Source organism: Fusarium coffeatum (genome assembly GCF_003316985.1).
Source record: "Fusarium coffeatum strain FIESC_28 chromosome Unknown BRIP53273_contig_72, whole genome shotgun sequence".
NCBI classification, from domain to species: domain Eukaryota; kingdom Fungi; phylum Ascomycota; class Sordariomycetes; order Hypocreales; family Nectriaceae; genus Fusarium; species Fusarium coffeatum.
Genome location: NW_022157868.1, coordinates 64,616 through 83,141, shown reverse-complemented (window position 1 = coordinate 83,141; position 18,526 = coordinate 64,616). Strand labels below are relative to the sequence as shown.

The 18,526-nt window shown below is 47.5% G+C and overlaps 6 protein-coding genes across 6 annotated transcripts; 2 read left to right on the top strand and 4 right to left on the bottom strand.

Moving 5' to 3' along the window:
• Positions 1–426: 426 nt before the first annotated feature.
• FIESC28_03405 (uncharacterized protein) lies at positions 427–2,067 on the bottom strand (the record flags this gene model as incomplete). The annotated part of the gene is made up of 1 exon (XM_031157554.1): positions 427–2,067. The coding sequence occupies one exon, from the start codon at positions 2,065–2,067 to the stop codon at positions 427–429; it is 1,641 nt and encodes a 546-aa protein (XP_031018380.1).
• Positions 2,068–2,589: 522 nt separating this feature from the next.
• On the bottom strand, positions 2,590–3,246 carry FIESC28_03404 (uncharacterized protein; the record flags this gene model as incomplete). Its single annotated transcript, XM_031157553.1, has 4 exons — positions 2,590–2,720; positions 2,778–2,949; positions 3,002–3,083; positions 3,137–3,246. 4 exons carry the CDS (start codon positions 3,244–3,246, stop codon positions 2,590–2,592), a joined length of 495 nt encoding a protein of 164 aa, XP_031018379.1.
• A 586-nt stretch (positions 3,247–3,832) lies between these two features.
• On the top strand, positions 3,833–7,506 carry FIESC28_03403 (uncharacterized protein; the record flags this gene model as incomplete). Its single annotated transcript, XM_031157552.1, has 4 exons — positions 3,833–3,924; positions 4,297–6,031; positions 6,083–6,370; positions 6,424–7,506. The coding sequence occupies 4 exons, from the start codon at positions 3,833–3,835 to the stop codon at positions 7,504–7,506; spliced, it is 3,198 nt and encodes a 1,065-aa protein (XP_031018378.1).
• Positions 7,507–7,687: 181 nt separating this feature from the next.
• On the bottom strand, positions 7,688–8,976 carry FIESC28_03402 (uncharacterized protein; the record flags this gene model as incomplete). The annotated part of the gene is made up of 3 exons (XM_031157551.1): positions 7,688–7,947; positions 8,016–8,648; positions 8,700–8,976. 3 exons carry the CDS (start codon positions 8,974–8,976, stop codon positions 7,688–7,690), a joined length of 1,170 nt encoding a protein of 389 aa, XP_031018377.1.
• A 370-nt stretch (positions 8,977–9,346) lies between these two features.
• On the bottom strand, positions 9,347–10,873 carry FIESC28_03401 (uncharacterized protein; the record flags this gene model as incomplete). The annotated part of the gene is made up of 1 exon (XM_031157550.1): positions 9,347–10,873. One exon carries the CDS (start codon positions 10,871–10,873, stop codon positions 9,347–9,349), a length of 1,527 nt encoding a protein of 508 aa, XP_031018376.1.
• A 2,909-nt stretch (positions 10,874–13,782) lies between these two features.
• Positions 13,783–17,923, top strand: FIESC28_03400 (uncharacterized protein; the record flags this gene model as incomplete). The annotated part of the gene is made up of 7 exons (XM_031157549.1): positions 13,783–13,892; positions 13,947–14,246; positions 14,297–15,100; positions 15,155–17,004; positions 17,484–17,511; positions 17,686–17,732; positions 17,796–17,923. The coding sequence occupies 7 exons, from the start codon at positions 13,783–13,785 to the stop codon at positions 17,921–17,923; spliced, it is 3,267 nt and encodes a 1,088-aa protein (XP_031018375.1).
• Between the last annotated feature and the right edge of the window lie 603 nt (positions 17,924–18,526).

The following is an 18,526-nucleotide window of genomic DNA, read 5'->3' as shown; positions in this document are numbered from 1 at the left end:
CAGCGAAGTGGGCTCTCTCGGGCTAAGAATCCACTATTGGAACGTCGTGGTCAGGTAGCCTGTTTCGGAGCCTCGGGCGGATGTCTTCCCTACCTTATTCAAATCGTAAATATTCTCAGAAACTGTATCTGGTCTGCTATCCTCAGCGAGGTAGTTACAAGAGTTTAAAGAATACTTGTTTTAATTTAGAATTAGCTATCTACCACCAATATGGTGATCCCCCGACGTTCACTAAATACTAAACTTAACTACGCTTAAAGTTTTTAATTTATGTAACCTTGCAGCTTCTAGATAAATATCTGTTAATTTCTTTATAACAAGAATTTTCGTTTTTAAATTACCAGTAGTAGACATTTAACATTTAATATATAAAAGTATTCTGATGGCTATACTCTGCAATTCTAGGATAGCTATCCCTATAGGATTTCAACCGTATTTATTATACGTTCTTCTGAAGCTGGTATCGAACGCGTCCATTACAATACCAGTTCCAAACGGGATAGATAAGGAAGTGGATCCCTCTTTAACACAAAAGGGCGAGGGACCATCACCGTAAATGTATTCTTGAACTTCCTTGTCCAGATTAATGTAGCGACCTTTATGGGGGACATTCACTGATGTTACAGAAATGGCGACCTGAATCCTTTGGGACTTGGGTCGACGCCGCCAATCTAGTTTGTCCCGGATATCTGTCAAGAGCCCGGCATAATCGTCTCCGTCAACCATGGCGAGGAAGCTTAGATCAACAGATTGAACTGTTGACGGAAGCTTAGCGAGGAATAACACCAGATCATCTTGGGCAACCAGTATACCGTGGAGTCCAAATTGTTTTAGCTTTCCTGTGGACCACATATCAATGGGGAATATATCTAACAAGGAGACAAATATTTCCTCGTCTTCGGCAGCTCCAGGTTCGTGACTATAATCAGTCTGGTAGACGAAGCTCTCCAGGTCAGGTGCCCTGGCGAGAAGTCCAGAGATCCTTCCGTGCCGATAAAACTCAAGGTCATCAGGGTTACAGTCTGAGATGTATCCCGTTATAACCGGAAGAGCAATGCTTTTGAAACCGGGTTGCTCGACGATTTTGCAAAGGTTATCATAATCGGCATTGGGTGTCTTGAAGAATGTGTAGTCGATTCCTCTTGGAAGCTTACGACTGTCCAAGGCGAGCTCAGAGATTTGAAGCGTGTCAGCATAGTCGGCCAGCACCTTCAATACAATGCCCAGCCCGCGCCATTGCTTCCTCTCCTTCTCGCTCTCCCACCCCTTTGGATATCCTTCCCGACCATCGTGGGTATCATTAGACCACCAGCTGCGAGGTATCGGATATACGAAACCGGGAGGGAACGCCCGAATCATCGGTGTTCGATACAAGGGCATGAACAGAAGGCCGTGTGCCACTGGCGTGACAGTAACCTTAGTGAGTCGCGGGAACCGTTGTACGGCGTATCGAAATGCTGCCTCATCCGCTCCAGATTCTAACACCTCCTTTTGCTGCTTCAACAGGATTCTCCAATAGGCAAGCGAGTCTCGGGAGCGCATCAAATTATCAATCTGCCTTTGTTGTTCGTTGTCGCCCTGATACTTATTCTTTGCTATCAGACGACTTTCGATATCAAAAAGGCTCTCTTTACACCGCTTGGTAAGGCCTCGTGGAATCCACTCTTGATCCTCATTCGCAGCTATGTCATCAGGGTCATGCTCACCGGCGCTATAGCCGCAAGGATAATCGTAACCTTGGATCGGGGTCTTATAAACGACACCGTCCCAAGTAAACTCCCTGTAACGAGGAAAATCCTTCAAGACGGCATCGTCCCAGATGATCTCTCTGACGGAATGGCGAAATACCTCGTGATTGGCAATGGCCAGCAGAACCTCGATGTTGCGTGGATTGGCTGAGATGAAAACGCGGTCAAAGCGTAGGTGAGATATGTCTTTCAGAACTCGGCATGTGAGTCGCAAGCTCTTGATGTCGCGATTGGAAAGTTGACTGCAGATGGCACCAACTATCTCATTTGGTAGCGCGTGGAAGGTAGGTGATGGCGATATATCACCCTGTTGAGTCATAATCAAGTATGATGTTGAGAAGTTTTTGTAGTGCTGAATGTCTACCAGTCTTGTTGGGAGGACTGTTATTCTTTATACCCCAGCTGTTTAGCACTGATTCTAGGCAGCTGGCTAGGCTGCTCCACAGAGCGTGTGGGATTGTTTCAGGGGCTCAGGGCCCACACCACGTTAGTCGAGGCTGATCTCCTAGGCTCGCGATCATTAAGAAGATTCGCAATAGACGGAACTCTATGAACGACGCCGGGACAGCCTGATATGCCAGTTTTTAGATCTATAACACCTTTCTCCGGCATTGCTATTCTTTCTTTTCAACAGGCTGCAATTTTTTCTAATGTCGTATTGACTAGTATCCACTACATGTACTTAGCTGTTGAGCAGAACCAACACCAACATACGGGTCAGGTCAAAGCTCAGAGCAGTCGCGCTTTAGCAGCTGATTCCACTTGCAGATCCTCTTAAGCTCAATCTCAGCAGCCGGAACGGCATTGCAGCGACGATTTTACCCGTTTACCACGCAAAACCTCAGAGTTCTTGGTAAGTCTCTGGGTCAATCTCATCGTCGTCTTCATCATCACTGTACCACCTGGGTATGCCGACTTCACGGCCACCAGCGCGAGGGGTGGGTGTTGCTATTCCAGTCTTTGCACTGGTGGCTTTATATGCATTAGCAAGTGCATCAAGTGGATGCAAAGTTATCTGTATGCACTCACAAGTTGCAGACGCTGAGAGAGCGACGCAGTATAGGCGATTTGAAGAGATGGTGCAGGAGTTCGTGAAATCATGCGCGGAAGTTACATTATCTGTAACCGACGCTGAATCTGTTCCATTATAATCTTCAGTCGTACTAGTATCAGCCAGCGATGGATTCCAAAGAATAAAATCCTAGATAACGCGCTTGAGTTAAATGTCTTTGAATCACAAGACACAAACCTACCTCGAATTCAATGCTATAGAGGATCGACAATGCATAGCAGTTGGCAAAAGCCGGATCACTGGTGTTTTGGTACCAATGGTAGCTGCGAAAGTGGTTAGCAAAGCATGTCAGGCGCCCGCGACCCGATGTTCATACTATTCACAGTCCAAGCGGGTCCCACTCGCAAAAGACATAATCTCATCTGTTTTTGGGAAGAGATACAATGGATCGGTCGTGCGATCGTAACTTTTAAGAGGTTTCAGCATATTGCGGGGGACATAGGTTTGAGCGATCACATCCTGAGTCCCAGCAAAGAGCAGGGCAAAGAGATGAAACAACATGCTCCTGGGCTTTAAGCTGAAAGAAGATGAGAAAATACGGACAAAGCGCTTATAAGACCTGCCAGTTGTGGAATGAGAGGAGCGTTACTCAATTAAACCTTGATGAAAGAAGGCTGGAAGAAAAGAAAAAGAATGTTGTGAATAGAATACTAATTGGACACATGGAAATTTTTAGCAACGTAATTTCGGTGAATGCGGTTTTCGGAAGCTATGATCAATTGTTATTGAACCAACAGTTCAAATTTCAGCACACGAGTCATAACGGATGATTGGCGGTGACTTCTGTGATAGGATGATGTTAATCTGCTGGGTCCGAAGCCCATGGATGGATGGCCCACTATCAGCCTCAACTCAACCGGCTCGCACAGAGCCGAAAAGCCGAAGGCAACAGCCGGAGGACTTGGCAGGGCTTGTGGGGAACTTGGCTGTTGGTTGCAAGAAACCGTTCGAATCATTCATTCTTGCTACGTCAGCTTTCCAAGTGACAGCCGCTAGATTGAGAAAGGAAACAATGCCCCTCAATGTCAGCAATGTCAAGCGAGCATGGCACCTCTTGGAGGAAAATGGCTCGTATTATGCAAGCCACTTTGCGGGGTATTCAGGGTAAGTTCTCAGAACTGGTACTGACATCATAAACCATCTTGTTGGCGGCACTTTCGAGTACTTTTGCTCCTCTGCCATTTACCCTTCCGATCCTTCCGGTTGCCTGTTACGTTTCGTCTGTCTGTTTCATACATTAAATTGTATTTATTCACAGTAAAAGAGCTGCTTCTGAGGAGCTGGATCGCGCCGATTGAATAGAAGAAGAGGGTGACCCTGCCAAGACACTTGCCAAGACGACAGAATGATATTAGCGGTATGTGTAGGATGTGTTGTTCCACTCTGAACCGCATTGGACAACGCTGCTCTTTTTCCCAATGTCACGGATTTACTTCTAAATATAAGACTTCTACTGATACCTTTTCAACAGCATAGGAATTTGATAGCTCTCGGGTTTCTTTCATTCCTTACTATTCTCGTCGCCGGTTCCCAGAGTCACAATCGCATTGAGAATTGTCTTCGTCGTTATAGCACGTCGAGTTCTGCAGCTGAGTCCAGCGACAATGTTTACAACACGTCTTTCTCCGGAGTGACCTGGGATGAGGATAATTGGCTTCTCAGTACCACAAATCTTGACCAGGGCCACTATCAAGCTCGCGGGTCAGTAGCTAATGGCTACTTGGGCATCAATGTTGCAGCTGTCGGACCATTCTTCGAGATAGATATCGACGAAGAAGGCGGCGTCATTAATGGTTGGCCGTTATTCTCAAGACGGCAGACCTTTGCAACCATTGCTGGATTTTTCGATGCCCAGCCAAGAACAAACGGAACCAATTTTCCCTGGCTTTTGCAATATGGCTGGGAGAGTGTCATTAGCGGGGTACCTCACTGGAGTGGGCTCATTCTTGACCTCGGTGACGATACATATCTGGACGCGACGGTTGATAACCAAACTATTTCCAACTTCACATCTACATATGATTTCAAAGCTGCGGTTCTTGAGTGGTCGTACCAGTGGACGCCAAAGGGCAAAAATGGCTCCTACAGCATCAAGTACCGCCTGTTCGCCAACAAGCTTCATGTCAATCAGGCTGTTGTGGATCTTACTATTATCCCATCTACTGACTCTGAAGCGACAATTGCGAATGTGATTGATGGATACTCAGCAGTGCGCACCGACTTTGTCGAATCCGGCGAAGATAAAGATGGAGCTATCTTCTCAGCTGTACGACCAATTGGCATTGCCAACGTAACCGCCTATATCTACGCACAAGTTACTGGCTCCAAATCCTTGGATCTGTCGAAGCGTCAATTGGTACACGGCAAGCCCTATGTGCATACCAATGATTCGTCTGTGGCACAAGCAATCCCTGTCACGTTCTCGGCTGGGAAAGCTGTACATATCACCAAATATGTTGGAGCTGCGTCTTCTGATGCTTTTGATGATCCCAAGACGACAGCCAAAGAAGCTTCACGCAAGGCGCTGGAGAACGGATACGAAAAGTCTCTTCAGTCGCACGTCACAGAATGGGCGAGTGTCATGCCAGATGACTCTGTCGACAGTTATGCCTTTCCAGAAAATGGCACGCTGCCCGATGATGAGTACATCATTGATTCCGCAATAATTGCTGTCACCAACACCTACTACCTACTACAAAACACAGTGGGGAAGAATGCAATCAAAGCGGTATCTGGAGCCCCTGTCAATGTCGATAGTATCTCCGTAGGCGGCCTTACATCTGACTCATACGCTGGAATGATCTTCTGGGACGCAGACCTCTTCATGCAACCAGGCCTAACAACGTCACACCCCGAAGCTGCACAGCGTATAACGAACTACCGCGTGGCCAAATATGAACAAGCCAAGGCAAATATCGCCACTTCATTTACTGGTTCTGAGAACGACACCGACTTTTCCGCATCAGCAGCTGTATATCCATGGACGAGTGGGCGGTTTGGCAATTGTACTGCTACTGGTCCATGCTGGGACTACGAGTACCATCTGAATGGGGATATTGGGATATCTATGGTGAATCAGTGGGTGACAACTGGCGATACCGATTATTTCAAGGAGAGTTTGTTACCAATTTATGACTCGGTGGCAACTCTTTATTCGGATCTACTCAAGCCTAATGGATCGTCCTGGACTATAACTAACATGACCGACCCGGTATGTATCGTCGCTCCCTTCCCTTTCCAGAAACTGATAAGAAGATAACAGGACGAGTACGCAAACCATATTGACGCTGGTGGTTTCACCATGGCCCTTGCTTCGGAAACTCTAATTCAGGCCAACCAATTTCGCCAACAGTTCGGGCTGTCTGAATACAAGACATGGGATAACAAAGCTTCCGATGTACTTTTGATCCGAGAAAATGGCGTCACCCTAGAGTACACGACCATGAACGGGAGCGTCGTTGTGAAACAGGCGGATGTGGTTCTCATTGCCTTTCCTCTTGGCTACAATGATAACTACACCGACCAAGATGGGCTGAATGACCTGGACTATGTAAGGCTTGTTCCAATCAATACTCTACTGAGCAAATGCTAACAACTAAGCAGTACGCCAACAAGCAGTCTCCCGATGGACCAGCCATGACGTGGGCAATATACTCCATCGTTGCTGACGAGCTATCACCCTCTGGCTGCTCGGCATATACATACGCTCAATATTCCTACAAGCCCTATACACGTGCACCTTTTTACCAACTTTCCGAACAGTTGATAGACAACGCTACGACCAACGGCGGGACGCATCCTGCTTATCCCTTCCTTACTGGACACGGTGGTGCTAACCAGGTGACGATCTTCGGATACCTTGGATTGCGGCTGTTGCCCGACGATGGTATGCATGTCATGCCTAATCTGCCACCCCAGATCTCATATTTGAGGTACCGAACCTTTTATTGGCGTGGCTGGCCTATATCAGCATGGTCAAATTACACTCATACCACTATCCAGCGGCATCCTACAACCGAGCCCCTCGATGTTGCCGATCGTCAGTATGCCAATAAGAGTATCAACGTCTACGCTGGGAGCCATGAAGATCCTTCACTACACCATCTCACTTTCAATAAGCCTGTCGTTATCCGAAACCGAAAAATAGGGACTAACGACACTATTGCTGGCAACCTCGCTCAATGCCGACCAGTAAAGTCTTCTAATGCATACGAGCCAGGCCAGTTCCCCATGGGAGCGGTAGACGGAGCTACTTCCACGAAATGGCAACCCTCAAAGGCCGCTGAAATCAACTACATAACAGTCTCAATGGCTGAAGAGAAGGTTGGAACCATGATCACAGGCTTCTACTTCAACTGGGCAGACGCTCCTCCAGTCAACGCGACGGTCATATTTCACAACAAGACACTTGATGATCCAGTTAGGGCCCTCAGTGAATCTTCAGACTATGATGTAGTACTTTCCAAGGAAGTCGTTCAATCGGCTCCCTATGACGTCAAAACAGCGGATCTGGACGAGATTGTTATACCCACTGGCAATAGCACCAACGTGACTCTTCAGAATCACGTTCCTTTGGCTAGATATGCGTCGCTGTTCATTGTCGGAAATCAGGCATTGAGTACTGCTGAGGTCCGAGCCAAGAATGGTACCGGCGCAACAGTTGCTGAGTGGGCAATTCTCCACTGAAACATTTACCGACATGAGCACCTGAGTAACAGAAGGGGAACAAGAACGTTGGGTAGGTAGGTAGATGGATGGGGATATGTCTCGATAGTTTGATCAATTGGACTATATTCTGCTGTTGACAATTATGGATCAAGGCTCTGTGAACTACGTTTCGTGTTTCCCACCAACCTGAACCGGACTATCAACCAATCTTGTAGACCAACTTCTCACCACTAATCGGGCGCATATACTCCTCGATTCTCGCGAGCTTTGTTCTTTGGCTGACGGGACCACTACCTAAGAGAGCGAACCCGTCTGGGACAACTCTCTCGAGACCCCCGGGCATAAGTCTAACCGGATTTGCCTCAAGCTTCGCCTTACCTGATGGTCCCGTGCTACTAAGAAAATTGTAAAATTCTTTCGCAAACTTATGCGCATCTGGATTCGCTGGTAGAACAGATCCTGGATTCCAGTGGTCAGAAATATGTGCCCACCTCGCGTTACTGGAAAAGGAAAGACAGGTTGCTTACCATTGTATCCAACTTCGACTCCAAGCCCTTCCCAAACAGCACCATACATGGGCTTGACCGACATCTGCGTAGGGTCGTACTCCCCGCCAGCTGGGCCACGAATGACAGCGAACTTTGCCGAGGGAGCCAAGGTCTCATGAGTGTTGTACACAGTGTCACGTTCGGAAATGCAATCCAACGCAAAGTCCACGCTATCTCCCTTAGTAGCGCTCTTCACCTTTTCAACCCAATCTTTATCCCTGTAATCGACTAGCACATCATAACTGTAGGGCTTTTGACGGAGCATGGAATGCTTTGATGAACTTGCTGCGCCGATAAGCTTGATGGGTCTACCAGCTGTAGCTGCAGCGATATGTGCCAGTTGTGCAGCGTACAAGCCGACGGAAGTGGAGGAACCGTAAATGAAGATATTGATCGGCTTATCACCTTCTGGAATGAGCTGTGAAGAAGTGGCATTCGAAAATGGGGACGGCAATCCCAATCTGACGAACAAAGCCTGAGCAGCTGTCAAGCCACACATGCTTATTGTCGAAGCTTCCTCTAGGGAGATACGTTCAGGAACGGCCCATACAAGGTCGTACGGGATGGCAATGTATTCTGCAAAAGCTCCAGGACGGTCGTTCACAGAGCAGGCTAATGCAATGGTCAGTCTTATAAGCTACATCGCGCACTAGAGAGACGTACCGCCCTGTAGAAAACCAGCCACCCGCGCGCCTGGCTTGACGCGAGCATCATCAGGATCCGCAATCTCCGCTGCAGCTTCGATAACGACGCCAGCAAAGTCCGTGCCGATGATCCGTTTCTCCTGGGTCGCGATGGGGCTTGTGACATAGAGCTCGTCCACTGGATTTAATGCTATTGCTTGAACATGGATGAGAATTTGGCCGGGATTTGGGGTTCGTCGCGCGACATGTTCCACCACTACCTCTGAGGAAGAAGTATTCAAAACAAGGGCTCTCATTGCAAAACTCGACTCTGTGTGTCGTGTTTATTGGTTAATGCCTATCGTGGGGTAATAATTTTGGAGGATGCAGTTGAGACCCAGAACAACTCGCAATCACCGACTTATATATAAATGCTTCGGACTCATTAGCGAGTGGAAGCGCCATTTATTACATCTACAGTAGCTTGATAATTCATAAAATAGAATGGAATTGCTGACAATTATTCTACTTGCCTGGCTGCAGAGTGCAGTTGTATTTCCGAGCTTGGTAGTTCCCGCTTACTGAGTCTAACCAAGTAAAGCCATTTGTCTGACAAATACACCATCGGACCATTCAACCGTGAAACTAAGCTCTGTTCGCGCAGCTTTCCCAGCCCTGAACGTGCAACTAGACAACAAGTGCAGTAAGTTCCTCATAAAACGTGTCATTTGAGAGCGCCTCGATGATAAGCTGAGCTTCGGCTCTGGCCACGATCTTAGTCTGGTCATAAGCGAAGTCGGTTCCAGAGACGTTATGAAACAGAGGCTCGTGATTGAAAGCGCAGAGAGCTCCTGGAACCTTCTCACAAATTCTGTAGTTTGCATGCAGAACAGCTCTCTTTACACTAAGAAGTTCGTGGGTTTCAGGGTCGAGCACGGGAAGCTCACACCATGAAGCGTCGGTAGAGGCAGCGATATCCGGACCGATGACGAAATCGGTCAACCCATACTCTGGTGTCTCAATCAGATTGACAAAGGCGTTGGCCAGTGACGGAATGATCTCGAGAGAAGGATATACAATATCATGAGATACGCCGTGCGCTAGAGACCCTATAGCCTTGTCGACAAATTCGGCGAGTGGCGCTAAATCGGTCGTATAGCGTGTGCGCATATCACAGGTGATATCGTACTGTTTAAACGTTGTGTTGCCAGGTAGAAAATAGGTTATCGACGAATCGTCAGAGAGTGCTTCAAAGGTTGCGGTGGTAAGTTCCAGTGCACCTCTGGTGGATTCAGAGGCGTGACCGCCAGGCCCCAGGGCAGCCAGCACGACACCGTCTTGGTCTTCCGTAATCGTAGCGTTGACTTTCGGGAAGTTGCCACTACCGAGGAGCTCGGATACGATCTGCTGCACAGTGCGCTTTTCAGCTCCAGCAAAACCAAGGCTTATATTCTGCTGAACGACATTGGTAGCGTAGTCGCCGATGTTTGCGATACTGACTGCAGTCGAGCCAGTGCCAGGTAGGTCATCGTGGATCTGGTCAATGGTAACCATAGCACTGTACGCCTTCTTCACAGCCTCGGCGTGAGTGGCGCCTGTCATGGTGTAGAATGAATTGATCCGACCTTCCATGACTTGAACGGAACTAGCGGACGTCGGATGTGCCATAAAGGCAAGCTCAAAGCCGTCAAAAGCGCCGTTAACCTCAAGGTCGTGTTTGCCTGAAGCATTCTCTTCATCGGGACAGCCGACAATTTGTAAGATACCAGGGATGTTGTAGTGAACCAAAGCCTGGCTGGCGAGGATACCGACGGTCCAGGCGTTTGTGGCAATGAGGTTATGCCCGCATGCATGTGCTGATCCGCCATTGATCCCCGTAAGTGCGTCGTACTCTGCTAGAATCCCAATGGTCTTGAGTTCGCCGTGAAAGCCTTCGGGACGGTGTTCAAAGAGGAATGAGTATGCTGTCTCCAGGCTGTAGGCGTGTGGGGTGACCTTCCAGCCGTGTAAGGACGAGAAATGGTTCACAGCGAGGTCGTGAGCGTGGAACTCTGCGCGGCCTAACTCAGGATTATCATAGATATCCTGACCCATTCCCTTCAGTGTGGGGAACTCGGCATCAGCCCGCTGGATCAAGAACTGGGTGAGGCTAGTTAGATCCAGAGCCTGAACCAGGTTGGACAATGCAAGGGTAACGATAATTGACGGCCTCATGGTGGGTAGACTGGAGATGCTTTGGGGAAGATAGAATTTAGAAGGTCCATGTCATCTTTTTATACATATCTCAAAGAACCCACCCATGGGCAGTCGGAACTATCGGGTCAGTTCTGCAGTCAGCGGCGTCCACAGGACTTTGTTAACAGGGGTCAGGGTCAGCCGCTCTAGAAAGTCCCCAATCAGCTGGTGCAAGTCTCAACTATGACTGTCAATTGAGTTGATCAGATCTATACGGCGTCCACTTCTGATCTCCAGTTTGGCGCGTTATCGGTCTGAAGAACGCACGCACAGGTACATGTATCTTGTGTCATAGAAGGAAATGTTCTCGGCATGGGCTGCCTGTTAGAGCTAGCGACGTATCGAATCACTTAATGAACTCAACCCATCACTCGAACGTGACGATTCAACAACATTGATCAACTATATCTTACATGTGGCTATGAGGCCGAGAAGTCGTATCCACCTCTCAATTATATAAAGCTTACAATGTGAAAGCCAAGTCTCTAGTCTATGCCCGTACGTCTTGGACAGCTGTTCTTTTAGCTTAGCATTAATAGTCTCAAGATCATCAATGCCTTTCTCTTGGGCTTCATTGCGCGTATGCGCTTCCCGTAGTTCTCTACTACAACGTGCCAAGCGGTCATCTTTAGCTCCGAGTTGTGATTCCAGGTCTCTGAGTTGGGATTTCAGGTGTTCTTCGAGTTGTCTTTTTCCAAGTTCCGAGTCTTTCAACGCCATGCTAAGCCGTGCAATCTCTCCTTGGCTGGTGGCCCCTTCCTTTACCAATAGATCATTCCTTCCCATTATAGACCTGTTTTCGTCGTGCAGGCGACTAGCATCCCTTTTACAATTACTCAAACTGTCCGTAATTATGCTTATTTCCTTCTGCAATTGCTTCTCACGTTGAAGGGCGTTCGATAGCTTGGTGGTAGTGACTGTATTTTGCCTTTCCAGATCTCTTTTTTCCAGCATCAAACACTTCAATTGTGTGTTCGTTTTAGATGCCATGGCAGCGGCATTATTCAACTTGTCGTTCACAATGTCAAATTCATGATAAAGCTGGTTGAGTTGATTATTCGACCGATTCAAATCTCCACGTAGATCCGCTAAGTCAAATTGGAGTAAATACTGGTGATGCGTGTTGGCTGCTCGGATGGTTTTTATCCAGTTTGAAAGTAGCGGAGGATAGGACGTATGAAGTCCGCACATAGACAGAGATGCCAAGGTCTCCAATGTTGCAATGGACGCATGCTCCGGCCGCTCGTGCGATAGCCGAGCAATCGCCTGGCGAATATTTCGTTGACGATCGATACCCGAAGACAAACACCGGGAACCTCGTTTAGTGATGACCAGACACCCGAAGGCACCCTCGAATTGCAATAAGGATATCGGGTCCCAGTAGACCGGAGCCATCGATGAAAGGCTCATCTCAATCGGGTCGAGGCCAAATCATGGATGAGAGTAGGTGGGGGAAAATGGTTAACAGACCCCGACAGTAAAGTTATGTAGTAAATACCTCAATGTACGGATACGGCACGGACTCATCTAAGCACCACCCAGCCCCGTGGATTGTAAGGAGAAAGGCAATTTGTCACTGTTTGACAATCCCTGGGGGTGACAACCAACAGGCAATACTCGACACGCTAAAGTGGATAGTCAACTGGAGCAAGACTACCGTATCAGGAAAAGGCTCCACGTCCCGTAAAATCGCAACCTCGCTAAAGCCGGCTGAGACAACATGTTATGCAGTTGGTTGAGATCATACATGGATCGACTGACATATTAACTCACCAGGCAGGTAGTAATCTTTGAGTAAGTGGGCATGGCTGCCTTGGCCAGGCCCGAGCGGTAATGAGAAGATTGAAGTCCTGCACCTCAAGAGCGAACTTTACTCTCTAGCAACGGTTGAAGAAGATTGTCCGACTTGGCTTCATGGAAGTCGACATGTGCGGAAGATCGGCGAGAATTGAAAAGATACCCTCCGCTAAGCGCAGGTGTCTGCAGCTTACAGCAGGTCACTGGTGTAAACCTGGTGGAGTTGTTCCAGGGTCTAGACTGGTATAGCGCCAACTGGTTCTGGTGCAGTAATTGATAGTCAGGTTCCGACTGCTTAATTCAAACCAGAAATACTACAGCTAGGTAGGTGCAACGGTAACCATACCCTATACTGAATGATCGCGGATCGCGGCAGCCGACAGCCTCGTATAGCTTCGAATAAGATCCCAGTAAGAATAATGAGTCAGCAGGTTACTGGAGCTCCTTCCTTTTGACTCAGGACTTACTGTACGTTCACAGATCGACGTAAGCGGCCACATGGGTCGTCAGCGGGGACGCGGCAACGCGGCACCTACCGTTGCACTAACGGAGATCACGAATGTGTAAGTATTATTTCTCATAAATTCATTTAGCAACTAGCACCTTACTTCTTACTTCCTTTCCAAGCGCTGCGGCTTTCCAATGCATCGTCTGGATGTAATGTAATTGATGCGTGATACCCAACTGAATGTAGGGAGCAATGCAATCCTTGCAAGTTGAGACTTGCTTCGCAAAAGAATCTCAACCGCAAGAAAAGAGACCTGTAGTTAGGCAGGGGTACTCATTCCTATCTATCACAAAGAAATGTAAGGATAGGAAGATCGACTAATTGGATGTATATCTTCCACATGAACAAGGCTTGGCCCGTGGTATTGTAATTTGTTCAATTGTAACTGCATATTGTGATAACACAGCCACGCCACATTGCTGCCTAAAACACATGCATCTGCATTTCAGGCTCAAACATCATACCATGGCTCTAACATTGTGATAGACCATCTTCCTTCACAATAATTAAAGAGGTGGTCAAGTTGTCTGCATTCCTCTCTCAAACCAAGTCTCCTCTTCATCTTAAACCTCTTACAGGCACGATGTCTTTCGGTTTCAGTGTAGGAGATTTTATTACAGTTCTCGATCTTGTCAAACAAGCCAGTAAAAGATTCCAGGATGCCCCTCGCCAATACGCTTCAATATCAGAAGAGTAAGTCAATCCCGCCTAAATCTTTCCAAATCCGCTTATGCGTTTGGTTGGCAGCCTTAGAAACTTTTCAAATGTCATTCAAGATATTCGCGACCTGGAATCGGAATGTGGACCCGAGACCAAGGACCAAGAAAGACTCCACAAGATCGCTGACGAGTCTACCCGTCTTGTAAATGACCTTCTATCAAATCTTGATAAGTATCAAGACATTAAAGCTAGGCCTTTGACCATAACGCAAAAATTCAAGAAACCCTTCAAACGATTGACCTGGGACCAGAGCGGCATTCCAGAATCCCGTGGACGAATGTTGCTCTACCTCGAGTTACTCATCTCGTTGAGGCAGCAGGTATCCAGGTATGTACTATATATCCGATCTGAAAATTAAACAGCTAACATCATCATAGTCAAAGGGCCTGCAGAATCGAACAGGGAGTTCTTTATCTCAGTGAACGGTCCAATCAACAGGAGCGAGATGACATCCTCGATTGGATTGGAACAGTTGACCATAGCCTCCGTCAAAGCGATTTCTTTGATCAACACGTAGAGGGGACTGGCGAATGGCTGCTTGTTTCCCGGGAGTTTCAGAAATGGCTAACAGCTAAGGGTGGGCGCTTGATTTGCGTGGGTATTCCAGGAGCAGGCAAAACATTCCTAGCCTCTATTGCGATCCAGCGTCTTCTAGATCTATTCGGCAATGACAGCAACACTGGAATAGCCTACTATTACTGCGACTTTCGGCAACAAAGTAATGAAAGTATCAGGACGATTCTATCATGTGTTTTGAGAAAGCTGGTTGAGTGTTCGAGCTGTCTACCACAGGCTATCAAGGATATGTATAAGGAGCACAAACGTATCGGTAACCGACCTTCACTTCCAAAGATCAAAGAGGCCCTGAAAGCGATGACTTCTTTCTATCCCCGATGCTTTATTGTTATTGACGGACTTGACGAGTGTCTTGTATGGAGAGATGTTATGGATCAGCTCAGACTCTTGCCAGGAGCGAATATCTTGGCGACCTCTCGGGATAGCCCTGAGATCGTCAACGACCTGGTATCGGAAGAGGATATCAGGCTCGAAGTGCATGCACCGGATGCAGACCTACGTCGATACCTCGATCACTATATGACGAAGGTTGTTCGTGTTGTCAAAAGTGACCAGCAGCTTGCGGGTGTCATCTCCAACTCCATCATTGCCGCTAGTGGAGGAATGTGAGTTCATCCCGTTTCTCTCCATGGCCATCAATGGAAACTAAAATAGTCCAGGTTCCTTCTTGCTCATCTGCATCTCGAGTCTCTTAGAGGAAAGATGTCTTTCACTTCATTGAAGAGCGCATTGGCTGCCCTTTCAACCGGTGCATCGTCATACGACAAGGCCTATAATAACACCATGATAAGGATAGAGAGCCAACCTGAAGAAGAAGCCGCAATCGCCAAGGACGTTCTGGCATGGTTAACATTTGCAAACCGACCCCTCAAGATTGAAGAGCTCCCGATAGCAGTCATACTCCAGGAGGCAGATTCGAACATCGACAGGGAGAGCCTGATAGGCATTGAAATTTTAGTCTCCGTTTGCGCGGGCTTGGTGAGAATAGATAAAACAGACAACAGTGTCAGTCTTATCCACTCCACCACGAAAGAGTACTTGAAACGAAGACTATTCAACTGGCGCCAGGGCCCGAATGCGGCAATCGCAACGATCTGTGTTACGTATCTTCTATTTCCAATGTTTGATGTTGAATTCTCGAAGCTAGAAGAATATCTGCAACCTAACAAGGCCGGGGTGCAGCTTCAGCCGCTGCTGGGATATTCGCTGGAATACATGACGCTTCATAGTCATCTCGCCGTCATCAAGCCCCCCTGCATGGATAGGTTTCTTTCATCGGGTTCCAAAATTACTAGCAATTGGTTGCTACTAGGAAGCAAGCATGGATATGAGCATATGGAGAACATTGCTGGATCTCTCATAGAGCGAGGCGTATACATCGACGTACATGACCGAGAAGGGAGATCCATTCTACATTATGCTGTTATTAACGGCTGGAAATTATGCGTTCGGCTTCTACTGGACCGAGGAGCGAGTCTGGAACCGGACATCGATAACATGACTCCTTTGCACTACACAGTCAATGCCAGGGCTGACGGTGAATATATTGCCAAGACCTTCATCAACGCTGGCATACCGATAGATACACCAGTGACCAGACGCACATATATACCGAAGTTTCAAGACGGAAAAGTGGTATATACACTGAAGGATAGTGACATGGGTCTTACTCTAGACTTACCCACCACAAAGGCAGGTTTGACAGCTTTGCATCTTGCTGCGTTGACTGGTAGTCAGCGGATGACAAAGTTCTTTTTGGATCATGGCGCCAATCCAAACTTTCGCTCGGAGAGTGGTGAGACGCCGCTGCACCTGGCACTGAAGCTGAGTGCATATGGACCGCAGTGGCCTGGCATAGTGGACTTCTGGAACGAACCGGAAAATCGTGTGGAATGCATCCTTGACTACATCGGCTTGAATGATGATGAAGACGAAGACGAATTTGCCTCAAGCCATGAATGGATACGAGAAACGAGGTTGGCGATCATTGACCTCCTTCTGGATAGCCCAGACGTAGACGTCAACGCACAAGATGATTTCGGAATCTCTCCATTTCACATCGCGGCGCAGAAGGAGTACTCATTTGAGTCTGTCGCCGAAAAGCTCATCAACAAAGGTGCCAGAATCTCACTGCGTACAGAGAAGAACAAGACACCGCTACAGTTCGCCGTTGCAAGCCGGAATGGTGATTTTGTTTCCAAGCTACTCGAACTTGGTGCAGATCCGACAGAAAGAGATATTGATGGACTCAACGCTTTGCATTATGCGGCAAAGAAACGTCACTTGCCAATATTCGAAGAAATCCTAAATCGCATTCCAATCTCTTTATCGCAAAGGGTCTTGGAGTCGAAAGACAATTCTGGTCAGAATCTACTACATCACTTATTGGACCACGGTTTTGTTAATGTTGATTTCGTCAGCTATCTGCTGAAAAGGGTCGGTGGCATCAATGATTTCGATCGAGCAGGGAAGAATCCAATGGCCGTATTTCTGAGCGCGTTTGCACTCTGTAAGCACCAGAATGACCCAGAAATATTGGATCTTTTGTTCAAAAATGGAGCAGACCCGAGCTTTACCACAGCAGGAGGATTGAACTTGGGACATCTGGTAGCCAGATCGCACCGAGTTTCAGACAGAGTACTTCGGACTCTAATGAAACGAGGCGTAAGCTTGACGTCTAGTGATGAGCGACGTCGAACCGTTCTCCATCATGCTTCTATAAAAGGGTCTCTGACTGAGGAAGTGTTGCGTTTTCTTTACGAAGAAGTGGGGATACCACTGGATATCTGTGATAAACATGGGAAAACAGCGTTGGATTATGCCATTGAGAAGGGGAAGGAGGATCATAGCCCAGACCTTTTCAAGCCAGACCGATGGAAGAAGACGGAGAGGCTATTGCGTGGAATGGAGAAGGAGGTATAACTGAGAGGCCAAACAATGCGTCACACATATCATTGCTAGATTCATTACCGCTACGTTCATTATCAGGGGAATCGTTTGGGCTTTTTGTGAAGAGGTTAGCGTTCTTTGGACATCTTTAGCTCATCAACAAATGTCATGATCGAGGAACATGGCCCCGGCTACTCAAAGGAAATATGGGGTTATTTTATTCCGCCCCGACCGCTAGCCCTCTATCAAACTAACTTTATCACATCGCCCCATCACCTAAAACATCTACACTAATATCTAGCATGCCTCCTCAGAGCTCAACTACAAAGCCTCTCACCCGCCACGCTTGTGAGCCATGCAGGTCATTTCAACTCCCTTTCAATTTACGCTCAGATGTCTAACATGATGCAGACGTAAGAAAACAAAATGTACAGCTGAGAGGTCCATTTGCTCTTATTGTAAACGGCTTGGAGATCAATGCCATTATCTACCAAGAGGCCAGCCCAAGTCAGACACTAGAAGTCTACGACGACGTCTGACGTAAGTTACGCTGACATTACCTTCGACATCGGTGTGAACTGACCTACCGGACATAGTCGCATGACAGCTTCAGAGGCCATCCAACAGAGACCAGGAACCGACTCTAGCAATCACCATAGTGATCACATAATAGAATCCGAGAATTCCAGACGATCAGATCAGCCCTTACGGGACATAGCACCCTTTACCTTTCCAGGTCCGGAATCCATCGCGCTGAAGACTCTGGACTCTGCGTCTATACAGCAGACCTCCGACATATTTTCTACCACAAAGTAATGTCTTCTTTTCTATTCTCAAACGAATTAAAATGGACCTTATGCTAATGCCAGGCTTATGAAGACCCGATCCAGGCTTGCCTGTCATCAACCACTCCGTCGATGTCTATAAGAAGACGATCCACCTCCAGCCACTGCCAGAATTCGCTGAACCAGATATTGCTTTGAAAATAAACAATGGCTCCCAATATCTTCTTTGGAATTTTATGTCACTCATGTTACAGTTTTCTACCCATGACTATTTCCACAGCCAGGAATCGACCGCTGCTGAGTTCTACTCAAAAAGGCGGAGCAGACTGTCATGGAAATGGCGTCCAAGAGAGTGCC